This window comes from Schistocerca nitens, chromosome 1, assembly GCF_023898315.1.
Source record: "Schistocerca nitens isolate TAMUIC-IGC-003100 chromosome 1, iqSchNite1.1, whole genome shotgun sequence".
In the NCBI taxonomy this organism is placed as follows: domain Eukaryota; kingdom Metazoa; phylum Arthropoda; class Insecta; order Orthoptera; family Acrididae; genus Schistocerca; species Schistocerca nitens.
In genome coordinates, this window is record NC_064614.1 from 1,215,962,773 (window position 1) to 1,215,980,784 (window position 18,012).

Here is an 18,012-nt window from a genome sequence, read left to right on the forward strand (position 1 = left end):
GCCAGGCACGAATCATATGTTCCATCAACTTGCAAACACAACTGGTAGGAGAGAAGCAAGGGTTTTGTCCTTACCGGGCTTAGGTATGGGTATGACAGTGGCTTCACGCCAGCATCCAGGAAATGTGTCTTCTGCCCAGATGCGGTTGTACGTGTTATGCATAAAGTGCTGGCCTGCAAGAGAAAGCGGCTGCAACAATTAAAGTGGGTGGCGTCAGGCCCTGGAGCAGAGGATCAGGATGAACTGAGAGTATGATCTATCTCCCTCATTGTAAAGACGGCATTGTAGCACTCACGACGCGGAAAAGAGAAGGGAATCACTCGAGCCTCCTCCACCTGTTTCTGATGGAGGAAGGCAGGGTGGGGAAGAGCTGGAAACTTCCGCAAAAAGGTCACGCCGGAAATTGGGGAATGGATCTTGGTTCCAGAGAGCCGTTAGAGGCTGGCACACATGACAGAGACTAGCGAATGAAATTAAGCTAGCTCTTTTGCTATCCCGAATAACGCGATGACACTTTGCACGCATCTGTTTATAATGAATGCAGTTTCCCAGAGTAGGGTGGCGGTTAAAAACGCGGAGAGCATGTCTACGTGTGCAAATTGCGACGTGGCATGCCTCAGTCTGCCAAGGGACTGGGACACGATGTGGTAGAGAGGAAGTGCGGGGGATGGAATGTTCTGTAGCAGTAAGGATAATGTTTGAGAGATACTGAACCTTGTTATCACAACTGGGGAAATCTTGTTCTTTGAAGGTTGCCAGAGAGGGGTAAAAGTGCCAGTCAGCCTCAGTAAGCTGCCTTTTGGGCTTGCATGCGGATGGGGTAGGAGTCAGCAAACGGACAGCACATGGGTCGCTCGAGTAGGTATCAGAAAGAATGGACCACTGAAGACGATGGGTAAGCTGGGCAGTGCAGAAGTATAGGACCAAATGCGAATAGGCGTGCAAGCAGTCGGAAAGGAAAGTGGGTGCTCCAGTGTTAAGAGAGAAGAGGTTATGTTGGCTTAAGACGGTCAGCAAAGAGGGCACCTCTCTGACGGGTCCTGGGAAAACCCCAAAGGAGATGATGTGCATTAAAGTCACCGAGTAGCAAAAATGGGGGAGGTAGCTGCCCAATAAGTTGAAGGAAGTCTGCCCTGGTGACAGCAAATGATGGAGGGACATATATAGTACAGAGAGGAAAAGTCAGGTGGGGAAGGAAAAGGCGAACTGCAACAGCTTGAAGATTGATAATAGGGAAGGTGGGTTGACTATGGATGTCATCCTGTATGAGCAGCATGACGCCCCTTGAGAGGGAATGCCAACCTCAGGGGGAAGGTAAAAACGAATCGGTAAGAAAAGTGAAATCTCAAAGCGGTTGGGAGGGCACAATTTTGTTTCCTGAAGGCAGAGTACAAGGGGACGCTACGACGCTAAAAGCAGTGATAAATCCTCTTTGTGGGACCGAAGGCTGTGAAAATTCCATTGGAGGAGAGTCATGATGAGATAGAGACGTGGGGGTGACACCTCAGCAGCTGCCGAGTGGCAGCTAAGGAAGAGGCACCACTGCAGGGCACAGAAGCACGAGGATCCTGTTCTGTGGGGTCCACAGAAGCATCAGCTTGTTTGTACGGTTGGTCTGTGGAGTCCAACACCGAAAAACGGTTGTTGGTGCACACCGGTGACACAGAGGCTGGCCCAGCTAAGGTATCACGTACCGACACCATCGAAGAGGATCTTCGAGGTGGCAAAGGAGAAGACCGTTTGCCTTTGGTGGACTTCTTCGAGCCTTTCCAGTTAGATGAAGACTTGGGTGTTGACGGAGGAAGTCTTCACGGGAGTTACCGCCCCTTGAGGTGAGTGTTTGATGGCTTGTTACACAGCTGGATGGGGGGATGGCGATGCTACCTTGACACTGGGCAATTTCACAACCTCAGAGCAGAATTCGAGGTAGCATGTCTGCGAGAGTGGATTGTTAAATAACATACATACAGTCGCAGCCATGTTGGCATAGGGGCACAGTAATTTATGCGATTTTGGATGGAAAGCATATAGCTTGTTAAGCAAGATTCATTTTCAGTATTTTATGTTAGAAATTATTTCAGTTTTTGTAAAGAAGGTTGGATTTTTCAAAATTACAATAAATAATATTCTGAAACTTAATACTTGATTAAATATTCATTTGACTTAACAGTCTATTTACAGTAGTTGTCTACAAATCCAGGACTATGGCTGTGACAGATAATATGGATGAGTACGAACCCCAATTTTAATTTTAACTAGAAACAAGAAACGTTTCACAGTCTGATAATGATGCTCAGACAGTTTTTGGGTGCCATGTGAGAAGAAATCTGCTTATTCAGAGATAATGATTTTGTCAAGTCAAGTTTAAAGTGCATTTTCATCCCCAAAGAAATTTTCTTGATCATTGTCCAATAAGTAATAAGGAAGGGAAACATTTATGACAAGATTAGAAGAGTAAGTGTGGTGGGGTTTGCTTTACAGCTAAGCTCCCAGACAGATTCACTAGTGAAATCAGCAGAGTGCAATGGACGTTCTTGTGCAATAGCACATTTGGTGCAGATTCTGTGGTATTAACATTCGATACCACACTTGTTAGGGGTTGCAGTTATCGACCGTGGTCCGTACTAGTATCACTGGACCCGCAAGTCGAGACTAGCGCCGCTCAGTGGCTTCTCTAGCGTGCATTCAGCCACTCTTGCTCAGGACGTCAAGCAGGAAAGTAGTATAGCCTTCAGCTGATAGGAAACAACCTCTAACAAGGTGCTTAGTTAAAGTATGGCCTATGTGATGCCTCTACAGCTCTCTGTTTGTAATTGTATTCCTCCTGACTATGAAGACTCCTGTACCACCAGTTAAGTGCAATATATTATTTTTACCAATGACTTCTAATTATTTTAGTTGTTGTAGACCAGACCATGCAGCCAGTTCCTTATCAACTTCACAGACAAACCTGCTGTATATTCAAACAAGAGATTTGCATGTTTCTATTTAGCATTGGCCACAAGTCATTCACATTGGCGACGATTCGTTCGTCGTCGTCGTCATAACAGATTCCTGTGTCATCTTTCTTACATGGTGACTGCAAGGTGTCGTGGTTATTGGCAATAGATGTCAACTCCAGTGCACACATCACTGGAATGAAGTTTGTAACACAAAACATCTTTTTAGCAAACATCCCATTTTGTGGACTGACATTGGCCTTTGTTCCTGCTAGCTTTTGCTAGGGCTAACCACTATTTTCTTTTTATGAAGCCAACAGACAGGTCAAATTCCCAGCTGGCCATCTTGATTTAAGTTTTCTGTTATTCCCTCAAATTTATTAAGGCAAATGCTGGGAATGTTCCTTTGAAAGGTCATGGTCATCTTCCATGCCCATTCTTCCCAATCTGCTCCATCTCTAATGAATTCTTAGTTGATGGGACATTTAACCACGAACATCCTTACTTTATATTTTACCCAATAGGGGTCAGTGAATGTCTAACATAGTTAATTATCACAGTTTATCACATTTCCCATAACTGGGTAGACAGCAGTGATGATTAAAAAAAATTTCCTTCGTCAAAGCCTCATGGTCTTCTTGAATGTGGCAAGTGATGCAAGTCTAAACAGTCCTACCCGGAACATAAAAATAGTTTTCTGCCATGATTTCCTCTTACCCCAAATGCAGCACACATTTTTGCAAGTGTTTCTGCTGCCATCAGCCACCCATTAAGCCCAGAGCAAACACTATGTCAGCAATGGTAGATCTTTTCTACTTGTGTCTGGTTTATGAAGCTTAAACAACATTCATAAGTTTCAAGTATGCAAATTCAATACGTAAGTGCAAGTCAAATACTAAAACTCCAATGGTTCACGGGCATCATGTCGAATAATGTTGTGGAATCTGCACATATTTGAAAGAGACAGCTGCCTGTCCTCTCCAGGTGCTTACTGACTTCTTGGTGCAACGGCTCGCCAATACATACACTGACTCCCTAGAAAAGCACAGGCACCATGGGGTGGGGCTATAATATCACTGTAGCTGAATCACAGAGCACGGCGACATCCAGTGTCTCCTGCCAGAGAAATGGGCCATGGCCTTCACATTCGTGATGCAAGAGAAGCGCAGCCGCAAATAGCAGCCCAGCGAGTGCGCGCGGGCAGAGTGCTGGTGCCCAGTTTAAGTGTGTGCACTTTGATTCTCCATCTGTGTCAACTCTGATTCATTCACCTGTGGCTGAGTACGCCTTAGTACCCCCAGTGTTGGTTCCCACACCTTGAAGAGCTGAAATGCCATGTCTCTACCAATCAGCGCCAGTTCCACCATGACTTCATGGTCTGCCTAAGATCCATAAGGAAGGGGTTCCTCTTCGCCACATCATGAGCTATATAAAAGCTCCAGCATATTACGTGCTTCTATTCTAAGCCCACTGGTAGTAAAATGAGAACATCACACTTTCAACTCAGAAGATTCTATGCAATGACTGAAGACTTTGCGTCTCAAAGCAGATGACATATTACTGAGTTTTGATGTAGTCGCTTTGTTTACATGAGTACCTTTGGTGGATTCATTAAAACTCGTAAGAACTACGTTGGAGAAGGATATCTTACATCTATTCAGACATAGTTTTTATTCAATGAACAATATTTTGAGCAGACCGAGAGCGTTGCTATGGGTAGCCCTTTGTCTCCCATAGTAGCTAACCTTTTTATGGAAGACTGAGGAAAAGGTAATTCAGTCAGCGGTGTTGAAACCTAAATGTTCTGGAGATATGTGGACAACACTTTTTTAGTTTGGCCACACACAGCAGCAATGCTTCCCGCATTTCTCGAACACCTTAATTCCCTCCATACCAGCATTTGCCTTACCATGGAAGTGGAGAAGAATGGAGGCATCCTGTTCCTAAATGTCTTGGTCTGCAGAGAAGAAGGTGGTTCCTTGAGTCACAGTGTGTTTCGCTAGCCGACTCACAATGACTTATATCTACAAGCTGTGAGCTGCCATCACCCATTTCAATGAAGTGGCATGTTATGGACTCTCATTCACAGGGCTAGAATTATCTCAGATGCAGGGAGCTTATCAGAAGAACTTGGCCTTCTTCATTATGCGTTTGTACAAAATGGGTACAAAGTAAACTGATCTATAATGCATTTAAACTTGCAAGCACTAAAGCTCAAGAACAGTCAGAAGAAACTGAGAACTCCACGAAGATCATTCTTCTACTGTATGTTGGTGGCGTATCCTTTAAGATTGGCAGACTGTTCAAAAAACATCAAATAAAATGTGTCTTCTGCCCTCAAGTGCAAGTGCAGACTATGCTGGGTTCTGTTAAAGACAACCTAGGTCTAAGGAGACCTGGGATACATAAAATCCTGTGCCAGTGTGGGAAATAATACACTGGCCAGACGTGTCTTACTGTAAAGGGTAGATGCAGTGAACATAGATATCATACCAGACTGGGTCAGCCAGGAAAGTCTACTGTGGCTGAACACTGTCTTGACATGGGACACAGCATGGAATAGAGAGACACACAAAGATCTTTTCACCCATTTCCACGTACTGGGACTCCACCATTAAAGACGCAGTCTAAATTTGTATAAGTAACAATCTTATCAATAGACACAGGGGATTTCAATTCAGCAAGGCACAGAACCAGCACTGGTGGTACTAAGGCATACTTGGCCGCAGACGAACAAATCCGAGTCAACGCATATGGAGAATCAAAGTCCGCACACTTAAACTGGGCACCAACACACTGGCCGCATACACACTGGGCCAATATTTGCAGCAACATTTTTCCCGTCGCAAATGCGAAGACCATGTTCCATTTCTCCGGCAGGAGGCACTGGATGTCTCTGTGCTCTACGATTCATCTACGTTGACATTATAGACCCACCCCTTGGTGCCTCCACTTTTCTAGCAAGTCAGTGTTTGTATTGGTTAGCCATTGCACCAACATGTAAGCAAGCACCTGAAGATGATGAGCAGCTGTCGAAATATTGTGCAGCTTCCACAACATTATCTGATGCAATGCCTGGGGACCAATGATGCAGTTACACCAGGAAACTCTAAAACAGCATTAAAACTAAAAATAAGTAAATCGCAGTTCAGAGAAAGGTGACCTTTTCCTTCATCCCTCTTCCTTCCCCTTCATTCCTTCTGCCAGAAGGAGTAATTTGCATCAAAAGCTTGCACATTTCCTGAACTTTTATATGCATTTTCTCCAGATGTTTCCTCCTGTTGTCACTTGGTGAGTATATTTTTTTTATCTATTAATTGACCTACAGGTACTTTTTCTCCGAGTCAATGTGACAGCAGCCAGATGCCATGTCACTGATGAGTGAGCCTTTTTTAAAAGGAAAAAAAAGGAGAGAGAGCGAGAGAAATGTATTCTGCCTGTCACTAATCTAATGGAGAATTGGCAACAGTGTAGAATACATTTGGCAGCTATTTGACTATTTATTTACTTCCTGAAACGGTTCAGAATTATTCTGCTACGGTATATTCACTGCTACATTCTGCATGATTCTCACATAAGGGATAACACAGATGTAGGAAATTGATGTTTTTGAGACCAGGAAGCCCATTCTAACAGAAAAAGCAACTAATATTCCCATTCACATTGCGAAATATCTGTCTTAGCCATTATTGGGACAACAAGGGAGTGATGCCTACTGCCACTGTTTGCTAACTTAGTGGTAAAGTGTTTGCCGTACAAAGTGAAGAGTGCGTTAGTTTTCAGTTCTATACCCGACCAGGATTTTTTCCTCTACTGTGAAATAGCTACTAGCTGTTAAATTGACAATCAGCAAATAAATCTTAAGAACACTACTTCCCCCACATGCTTTGTCACTACCTTGCTTTTGCAACCTGTAGATATAAAGGTGACGAACTTGCAGTATTGCACATCATTAATGGTTGCTTTTCCTGTTCAGTTAATTGTATGGACTTATTTTTGGCAATGAATGATTTGTTAACAGGATTTCGTTATGCCTCTGCCCCCACTGCTACTTTTGTGGTAGTGCTACTTCAGTATGACTGTGGACTGAACATAGACACATTTTGTTTTGCAGTCAAAAGTGCATAATATCTTACTAATTCATGGAGGATTTAAGGCACTTTGTTTAACTGAAAAAGACTTTTCTTGTAATATTATCATGGTAAGCTGCAATTCATCTGTATTAGTACAGTGCATGCTAAATAGCATTTTTACATTTGTTTATTGAATACAACAGATAAACATGAAGATTTAAATTAATCAGCAGCTATATAGTCTCCCCCATGATCTGAAACAGTCCGACAATGCTCTGACAGTTTTTTGACTTCACACCTGTAGACAGGTGGTAGCACTATTTAAATATGTTCACTGTTATTGGTCAGGCACAGATTGGCATGAGAATGCTGTACAGGACATACAGATGATATTTGGAGTTGTAGTGGGTATATTATAAAGTTGTTGGAAAAAATCTGAAACCACTAAGCATTTAGGTACCAATGACAGGCTGTTCTGGCTTGCATGCCTGCTGGCAAGCAGCCGAGCACCCAAAGGTACAGGTGAGCAAACAGCTATCGGATGGGCAGTCTGGCAGCCAGGCTATAACATACGCAATTGTACAACACTGGCCAGGAACCTGTGGGCAGGGGTGGCCAAGTGGTTAGTACATGCACAGAATATATGCAACAAGGCCACCTTGTGCGTAGCCTACCTGAACTACACCTGTTTGCGAGTGAGCTAATGGCACTTGGCAGTGCCTGCACTGATTAAGGCCATGTTGAAACAGACCACCACATGATATAGCAAACCAAAAATACTGCAGCACACATGGGCACAGTTACTAAGACAGTTCGTTTACAACTCTGTTTGTAATGTACACACTAAACAATGTTCACAGGAATAACAGAACACTCTATATGTAAGTAAATGGAATGATACATTGCTGGTTCCTTACCAATATGCTGATGAGCTCATCAAGATAATCACAGATGACAGCTTCATCTTCATGCAGTGACCAGCTGCGCTGCTGAGAGTCATTCTTGCATGAAGTAAGCTCAGAGAAGATGACACGAAGGCGATAAGCATCATGGGTTTCTGCAAGTACAGCCCGAGGTGCCGACAGTGGCCCCTGCACTGCTGCTAGCAGAGAACGCAGCTTTGGCCGGCAAGTGGCTTCCACTAGAGGGCACAGACCACTAACCACCGTTGTTACTGCCACTCGTGACAGATCATATGATAGCTGTGTCTGCACTCGCACCTTATAAAAATAGAAACGAATTCAGTTTTAAATTACGGCTTCCAGTTGTTAATGATAATCTGAGTTACAGCAAGTTTAGGTTTGAAGGACATAAGATTAAATCAACTCTTGATTTTTAAATCTACATCAAATCATGTTTGAGTGCTTAATGACCTCAAATGTGAAACTGGTGAGGAAATATCTATTTGCCTTCCAGAAACATTTTACCAAAGACAATGAGTTTTCATCATTTAAGAATTCAAAATGAAAAAACAGGGAATAAGGTCAGTGCAAGTTTATCATTTCTAATGGTACTCTGCTTCCTATATTGCAATGCTCTAAGTTATATACTTATTGTAACAGCTCTTATTAAGATGACATTCCCTGAAGTCTTATTAATATGAGGAAAATAAACTGTCCCACAAAAGATCAGGGAGCAGTACAGTCATGCACGACTTACTGAACAAAGCACCAATAAAGGCTGTTTGCTTTTCCACTTCAATGTTCCAGTTGGTCCAGCACATAGTTGTAGCCTACTGATCACAGTTTTATGGAAGGAAGCAATATTATGGATTTACCAACTATTGGTAATGATATCATTAAAAACAGAGCATGAGCTCAGACTGGACAAGGATCGATGTGGGAAATTACCCATGGCCTTTTGAAAGGAACCGTTCTTGACATTCACTTTAAATGATTCAGTAAAATCCTGGAAAACCAAAATTTGGATGCCTGGAAAGGGATTTGAACCCCCCCCCCCTCCCCTTTCTTTCATGCATCAATTTCTGAGCTACCTTGTTCAGTTAACTGATAAGAATATTGTGGCTTATTGCATAGCCTGATTGCAAAAATATTGCAAAAAGTGCGAGATCAGAAACCTGTGTTTACAGGTTGCTGGAAGGGGATGGTGTTGATGAAATATGTACTTCAACGTTTTGATTTGGCAGGCAACTGGAGAGTAATTATTATGAACACCAGCACTACATGGCAAAGTGACTAATCTTCACTCTTACCTAAACAGTAGGATCCAACTAATGATGCAATGAGGAAATACATGATTTGACCATAAGTCTCCAGACAGTCCACTGAACATACATTGTGCTATTCCAGACTAAGCATTCTACAGTTAAAAATGCTTGCATCTATATAATAAATGGGCTTTCTGTCAGAGTGAGTAAAAGTCAGACAATTGTGGGCATTTAAACTGCACATGATTACAGGAGTTCACAGCTTCAGGTAGTCCACCAAAAACATTTCACAAGAATTTCATATGATCAGGTCCACTGTCAGTGACATTTGTGGAGCGGAAATGCCACAAAAGCACTAAACCCAGTCATTAATCTGTGATATTGTAAAACTGGTAGCATAAACTGTCAAACTGTAAAAAGCACCTTTATACATTCTTGGTAGTTATCATACAGGACTTCTGCTGTAGATCTGGTTCACACAAATTCGTCGAGAAGCAAAAAAATTCCACTTACGTGATCATGCCTCATATGCTAAGAAGCCACAGAGTATAACAAATGAGTAAATTGATTAGAATGGAGTAAGCTACACCATCATTGGTATTCTGAATGACAGAAAAAGCACAAGTAACCTATCTGATAGGATGTCAATGACTGAAGTGTAGTATTAATGAATGGCAGAAATGGGTAAAACATGTTTTGTGTATAAAGGAATGTTTATGTCTCTACGAAAGATCTGCACAATGGTGGCGATCCCACTATTAGTGAAAATGAAGTGTTGTGTCACAGTGTGAGAGAAACTGCAACATCAAGAACTGATTAACTACTCCTCGAAGGCAATGGAAAAGATTATGTACATAAGAACAAAAATACACCCATCTCAAAGTAAGATAGAAGACTGTATCCTCACAGAATATATCAACTTTCTGTTTACGAATAAGATTACACAAAATTTGAGACAAAGTATTGCAACAGGTAATTCCTGTCAGTTGTCAAAAGCATTTAATAGTGCACTGGACAGTACCTTCTAGAGAAACTCCATTATTAGAGTATCAGAGGTCTTACAGATAACTGGTTTTCATCCAATCTGAGTAAAGGAATCCAAAGTGTCACATTAATAAACCCTGAAACAGCATCTTCATAATTGAGAATAATCACTACAGGTATATGATGCCTAATCCATCATTGAAGCACTGTAAAGGTGTACATATAGAGATTGTAATGATGATTCATGAAAAATGAAAATAACTAAACTAAGCAATACTGCCACTTCCATAACAGTGCACTGCTCAGCAAGCAAATAGGTCACCTGGTTGGCTGAACCATTGCCACTGCTATGTATGACCAGACAATGAAGCAGGATGAGGTTTTCACCAATTCAGAGTATGATATGTCAGACTTTGGAGTCCAACTAAGCAAATTTTAGCATTATGTAGTACTACTACAACTACAGCAGTTGAATAAATACAATTGAAGTATCAGGATTAGTATTAGCAGTAGTAGTATTAGAAGAAGATTATCAGAGTAGAAAATCCAAGATGGAATGTAATAATATTATAAGAAGGAAAGTCGCTACTCACCATATAGCGGAGATGCTGAGCTGCAGACAGGTACAATACAAAGATTCTCACAGTTATAGCTTTCATCCATTAGGCCTTTGTCAACAATACACACACAAACAAACAAACACACACACACCCCAACTGCATTTTCAGGCAACTGAAACCCCACTGCAGTCGTGTGTGTGAGTTGTGTGTGTTTGCACGAGTGTGTCTACTATTGACAAAGGCCTTAATGGCCGAAAGCTATAATTGTGAGAGTCTGTATTGTGCCTATCTGTGACTCAACATCTCAGCTATATGGCGAGTAGCAACTTTTCTTCTCATAATATCAGTATCAGAGTAGAGTAGCACAGACCTTTATGGGAGGGCATGTCTTGAGTTCTATTGGTGGAATCTGTTACTTATCGTACTAGACTATCAAAGTAAGATTTAGGAAACCCAATTACAGGGCAACATTCATCTGAATTCCAAAGTTTTTAAACACACAGAGTGCAATTACCTTGTGAAAGGTTCTTGTTAATAGTTATTCAGCTCAGTCTCACCTTTATTTTATTTCAATTCATGTTGTGTCCTTATTGTCATTATTATTAAGATTCAAAACTTCTTTTCCCCTTTATTTTTATATTTATATTCCGTTTCATTTTACTATCACCTGTATACTACAAGCACAGTAGAAACGTTAACCTTTATTAACCTGTGCTTATAAATATATAACAATTGACACTGAATTTTGTTAACTGCTATATCAGAATCTACAACAACTGTTATAAGAAAAATATATAAACAAATCCCTGGCTCGTACCTGTACGTTTGGCTCTTTCATTTCTCTTTTTAAATATTCACTATACTTCCATATTAGTAATGAAGTAACTGCTCAAAAGGCAGAAATTGTATGTGTGTTTCTTAGTTTGTACGAATGTGTCAGAAAATATAATTTATTCAGAACTGATAAGGGATGTGAGCTATTAAAATTAGCATAATGGTTATGGCAGTGATATGTACACTATGTGATCCAAAGTATCTGGACACCTGGCTGAAAATTACTTACAAATTCGTGGCACCCTCCACTGGCAATGCTGGAATTCAATACGGCATTGGCCTAACCTTAGCCTTGATGACAGCTTCCACTCCCGCAGGCACATGTTCAATCAGGTGCTGGAAGGTTTCTTGGGGAATGGCAACCCATTCTTCTTGGAGTGTTGCACTGAGGAGAGGTATCGATGTCGGTTGGTGAGGCCTGGCACAAAGTCGGCGTTTCAAAACATCCCAAAACTTTTCTATAGGGTTCAGGTCAGGACTCTGCGCAAGCCAGTCCATTACAGGGATGTTACTGTCATGTAACCATTCCGCCACAGGCTGTTCATTATGAACATGTGCTCGATCGTGTTGAAAGATGCAATCGCCATCCCTGAATTGCTCTTCAACAGTGGGAAGCAAGAAGGTGCTTAAAACATCAATGTAGGCCTGTGCTGTGATAGTGCCATATAAAACAACAAGGGGTGCAAGCCCCCACCATGAAAAACATGACCACACCATAACAACACCGCCTCCAAATTTTACTGTTGCCACTACACACACTGGCAGATGACGTTCACCGGGCATTCACCATACCCACACCCTGCGATCAGACCGCCACATTGTGTACCAAGATTTTTCACTCCATACAACATTTTTCCACTGTTCAATCATCCAATGTTTACACTCCTTACACCAAGCTAGGCGTCGTTTGGCATTTATCGACGTGAGGTGTGACTTATGAGCAGCCGCTTGACTGTGAAATCGAAGTTCTCATCTCCCGCCTAACTGTCATAATACTGGCAGTGGATCCTGATGCAGTTTGGAATTCCTGTGTGATGGTCTGGATAGACGTCTGCCTATTACACATTGTGACCCTCTTCAACTGTCAGTGGTCTCTGTCAGTCAACAGATGAAGTTGGCCTGAACACTTTTGTGCTGTATGTGTCCCTTCACATTTCCACTTCACTATCACATTGGAAACAGTGGACATAGGGATGTTTAGGAGTGTGGAAATCTCGTGTACAGACATATGACACAAGTGACACCCAATCAACTGACCTCATTCGAAGTCCGTGAGCTCTGTGGAGTGTCCCATTCTGCTCTCTCACGATGTATAATGACTACCGAGGTCACTGACAGAGTACCTGGCAGTAGACGGCAGAATAATGCACCTAATAAGAAAAACATATATTTTTGGGGGTGTCCAGATACTTTTGATCACACAGTGTAGCATCATCACGTCAAAGAAAGAGCAAGTATTATTACATACCCAAAATATGGAAGCTATTATATATCACCAAAATCGCTAATCAGTAAAGGTTACCAGATGTCAAGGCTAGACTAGTTGTACTGAAATCCCGAACTTTATTAAATATGTCACATTAACAATATTCACATTGAAAATATTTAATCAATAATGAATACTCATCAAATACATATTTGCAATATCTACTGTCATACCTGCTCAACAAGTTGATAAGCAATCTTTGGATCAACTTCTACCAAGGAACCGTGTTTTTCATTCAAAACTGGGCTTGATGTAGTACGTCTGGCAGATTGTTTGACACGTTCATGTTCGTGTACAGGAGATACAGATTGACCATCACCCTAAAGAACAACAACGGGTATAAAAAAATTGTTCATCAAACCGTAAAATAATTATGTCATTTCATGCTTTCTCAGTGTAGCAAATATTGATAACACTTGATAAAAGTAAAATGTTTATTTATAAAAGCTTCAAATAAATACAGAAATTCTCTTTATTAAAAATAGGAAGTAGTAGTCTGGTAATAAGAATGCACTGAGACCAAGCAATGCCAACAGCATTGTTGGACTGAAGATTGCCTCTGTCCTCTGTCATCCATTTTTAAACCTTGAAAGCTAGTAGGTTTGTGATGGCCACCCTCAACTTACGGTAGCCACAACTACTTCAGACATAATCGGTTAGAAGTGACAGCAGCTTACTTGCATAATTCATCACTTGTTCAGTTAGCCGATGTGAATGCATAATGGAGACACCTAGCCAACTCCACTGTCCGAGTGTACACTTAAGAAAAGTCAAGCAACCTATTACTTCATCTCTATGAAAGTACCACGATTTGAATGAGACTCGGCACATGAAAGTTTCTTACACTTAACAGAGGTCTAATGGAACAAGCATCTGTTTTAACTAACAATTTAGTGTGTGCACCACTTCATAGTTCACACATGAAGTTTGTGCTTAATTCGGCCACTAGAGACCACCTGGCATGCTAATACAACAGCAGCTGCATGTACGACCTACCGGCTATGGCCCCTGTTGCAACTAATGAACATACAGGCCAGAGCGCAAGGTTACACTGGAAACCTGTGTACTGCTAATTGTACTGTACCTCATCCTCTACATATGTGTACTGTTCACACAACAAATTACAGTGTTTTTAGGTTAGAACCCTTTTTTGGTGATGAGTACAGTATTCAACTCCATGTGTTCCACTTGCCATTAGTCCTTTGTGTTTAATGTCCATGGATGCATTGCTTAAATCTCTTCTTGAGCAACAGGAGGTGCTGACAGTTGCTGTTTCCAGTTTCACGACTACACTGGCACAACTTGTGGCTCCACTAACAGCATATCTGCCACTGTTCCCCATATAGGGTGATGCAGGAGAAGATTGTGATGCCTGTGGCAACATTTCCTCACATTCAAGATGCCGGATGTAAACTTGTACGAGACCCTTTTGTTGTTGTTGTTGTTGTTGTTGTGCATTTCACCACATGGGCGTCAGCTGTTGTGTCAGCTTGCCCCCTTACAAGAATCTTCACATCTTTCATTCGATCAGATTTGTGAGCTAATTTCTACCTATCACTGTAAATGTACTAACATTATTGCTGCTTGTGTGGAGTTTTACCATTGCCAAAAGTGACCAAACCGTCATAGAAGCCATGGGCAGCAAGACTACATGGACTTAGCCATTATCGTAATTTTCTGACAAATGTTCATAAGGAATCCTATGCCAATCAAATGGTTTGCGATGCTATCATACGTTGTTCCCAATAAGGAAGTCCGAGAGTGATCTCAGTGTGAAAATTCTACAATTACGGAAGTACCGGACATAGCTCAGTCATTCAAGTTTCACGGTCTGTAGGTAGTCAGATCGAAGCCTGGTCCGAAGTTTCAGAATTCAGTTCCTCTCACCCCTTCCAGCCTTCAGCCAGTTTGCAAGGGAACGTAAATGCTAATGCAGAGTCCAGCACATGTCCCAGTGTCATATAGGTAATCAATGTTTGCAACAACAGTTTGTGTCACAACAGTAACAGCACAGCCTTCATGCCCATACTGCTCCATTCAACACGAACAGACTATGTGTCCCAAGTGCTGGGCAACGTGAAATAGGTGTCACAAGAAAAGACACATTGCTTCTGTATATAACTCCTTTTAATACCTGAGGGAAGACAAAACAAACATGTATGTGAACTGTGTGTCAGCTGTGACGGCGTCTCAAAGCAAGTTGTACACTGAAGTTTAACAAGTCATTGAGAATGCAGAAGGACATGGGTGCAGTAGCAACATTGGTGAATTCTCAGACTTATGTCGACTTGGGTTCTCCCTCCCTGACTCCAGCGTCATGGAGGCTCGTGAGTTATAACAAGCAACTGATTTCCATTTTGGGCAGTTTTATGCACCTGTATCTTACAAGACTGTGGTTTGTTCATTAACATTCCTAGTTGTGGCCAATGCTTACATTGAAAATCAGTTTGCTTTGGACACTTTTTGAACTGTTTGAATTCTCCATTGCTGATGAAGTGCATTTAGTTTCTGATCAAGTTCCACATCAACAGTTAGATGATCTCTGTGCTGAATTTTCCTCTATATTTTCCCCAGGACTGGGGTGCTCAACAAAATTTAAGGCTCATATTACAATGAAACAGTCCACCTGCCCCTTTTGTTCCAGGATACTTTACAGAGTCAAGTAAAGGCACAATTAGATTGTCTTCAATACCTTGATGTTATTCAACCTCTTTCTTGCAGTGAACAGTCAGCAACACTCGAGGTAGGCACAAAACCTGCAGGTAAATTACAATTCTGTGGTGTTTTTTAAAAGTCTATTAATGCACAGTCAATCACTGATACCTATCCTTTGTTGCGCCCTGACAAACTATTGGTAAAATTGTTGGGAGGGGGGGGGGGGGGGGGGGCACGTTATTTTTCGAAGATTTATTTGGCACAAGCATATTTTCAGCTGCCACTTGACGAGGAATCTAAATGCCTTCTAGTCATCATCATCCCATTTGGATTTTATCAATACCAGAATTTGCCTTTTGGTGTGGCAAGAACACTACCTATTTTTCAACACCTTTTAGAGCAAATTTTTGTATCATTTCCAAGCTGCATAAACTATTTAGATGGCATAAAAGTGTCTGGTGCCTCTACAGGTGAAAATCTGCAGAATCTCCGTGGTCTATTTTCTGTTTTACAGTCTGCAGGGCTAAAGTTCAATTTGGAGAAGATACAAATTTTTCAACCATCCATAATTTATTTGGGTTTCGAAGTGTCGCACACCAGCATTAAACCATTGTGCCAGCATATTGAAGCTATTACCTTGTTGCCACCCCTCATGTCCATCAAGGAATTACAGTCATTTTTAGACAAAATTGCCTACTACCACTAATTCATATTGGATGCTGCTACTGTGACACAACCACTCCATGCACTGTTATGAAAAGATGTTTCTTTCCAACTGATCCCTGGTTTGTGACCGGGCATTCAGTAGTTGAAACCTAAGCTGCAGTCAGTCCCTAGTTTGGTCACTTTTCAGCCGGGCCAGCACCTTGTGTTGATGACAGACATCTCTGCTTGGCCTTGGCGCTGTCCTTGCTCATAAGCATGTGGACAATTCTGAATGCCCCATTGCATATGCCTCTAAGTCCTTAAATTCAGTACAACAGCATTATTCTCAGCAAGAGAAAGAGGCTTTGGTGATCAAGTACGCTCTAAAAAAATTTAATGTTTTTCTACATAGGTCTAAGTTTCACCTGATCACCGATCACAAACCACTGGTGCCTCTTTTAAACCCTTCAGCATCCTTGTCAGACAAAGCCATAAGTCGCTTACAGCGATCGGCTCTTTTCCTGCCACGATACAAGCATTTTCCTATTGGTCCAGATCCCAAGTTTGATAAAGAGGAATTACTTTGTTTTCATTTAGACACAGAAGCTCACAATGTTGTCAATGGTTTCCTATTACTAGCACTAAAACTGCGGCTGCAGTAGCCATGCTTTGTGTCTTAAGCAAAGCAGTTTCTTTTGTGTAACACAGCTGACTGGACAAACCTCGGGGCACGGCTTCTGATCTTTTGAGAAACTATTTTGCATTACAATATCATCTTTCTCTTTGGGATGGGGTGCTGCTGGTAGCTACAAATGACACCAGTCCATGGGTTGTAGTCGTGTCTGTCCTTCAGTGTAAGGTTGTGTATTTATTACATGTGGATCAAAGGGGTGTGTCACTTACAAAAGTGTCAGCATGCAGACATACTGTTTGGCCAGACATTAATGGGGAAACAGGGCAGGTTGTTGCAGCCCTTCCACAGTGCACCACCCAACAGGTGGCTCCTGTGCTACTTTACCACCAAGGATAGATCCACAGCAGCCTTGTGAATGAATTTGTAGTAACCAAGTAATAAAGGAAACGGATCCCAGTAACATAAATATGGCTTAATTCATAAGCCTCTGAACAATAACAGAAAAGCTTCTTGTGAATCCACATGTCACAAGACATGGAACTTCTGATGTTAGCAGTGCAACTGAATGAACATGGAGTGGGTTAGTCACACTGCTCTGCACATATACAGGCAGTGCAGTGGAAACCGTGCTGTGAGCATGCCTCTGACAGGTGGCCTCTAGCAGCTGGCCCGCACTGATACAGCTGGCAGATGATTCACATACATGTATGCATGCAGTGATAGCACACTCGGCACACTCACATTCATATGCACTAATAAGAGGAAACAGCACACACACTCTCGTGCATAGTGAGAGCCCAGGTGACAGGAGGAGGTGCCAGTACCCTGACAAGAGATCCATCGGATCTGTAGTGGCAGTAACTGGTGCCGACAGAGGGAGCAGGACAATGTGCCAGGTAGGCACCAGAGCATAGGGCCGGAATACAGAGGGGTACGAGCACGCACAAGGGCAGTGGATCTGCTCGGTGGTCGATGACAGCACTGGAGGGGAGAGTGCCATCGCCACCTTGAGGTCATCATCAGCAGGCAGGTCCC

The 18,012-nt window shown here is 42.0% G+C and overlaps 1 protein-coding gene across 1 annotated transcript in view; it reads right to left on the reverse strand.

The window, feature by feature from the left end:
• Window positions 1-18,012, reverse strand: part of LOC126201236 (NCK-interacting protein with SH3 domain) — a 104,483-nt gene that overhangs the window by 42,242 nt on the left and 44,229 nt on the right. Inside the window, exons 4-5 of the mRNA XM_049936770.1 lie at window positions 13,217-13,363; window positions 7,930-8,232 (exon numbers count right to left, since the gene is read on the reverse strand). Coding sequence (XP_049792727.1) covers window positions 7,930-8,232; window positions 13,217-13,363 — 450 coding nt within the window. The remainder of the gene's footprint in view (window positions 1-7,929; window positions 8,233-13,216; window positions 13,364-18,012) is intronic.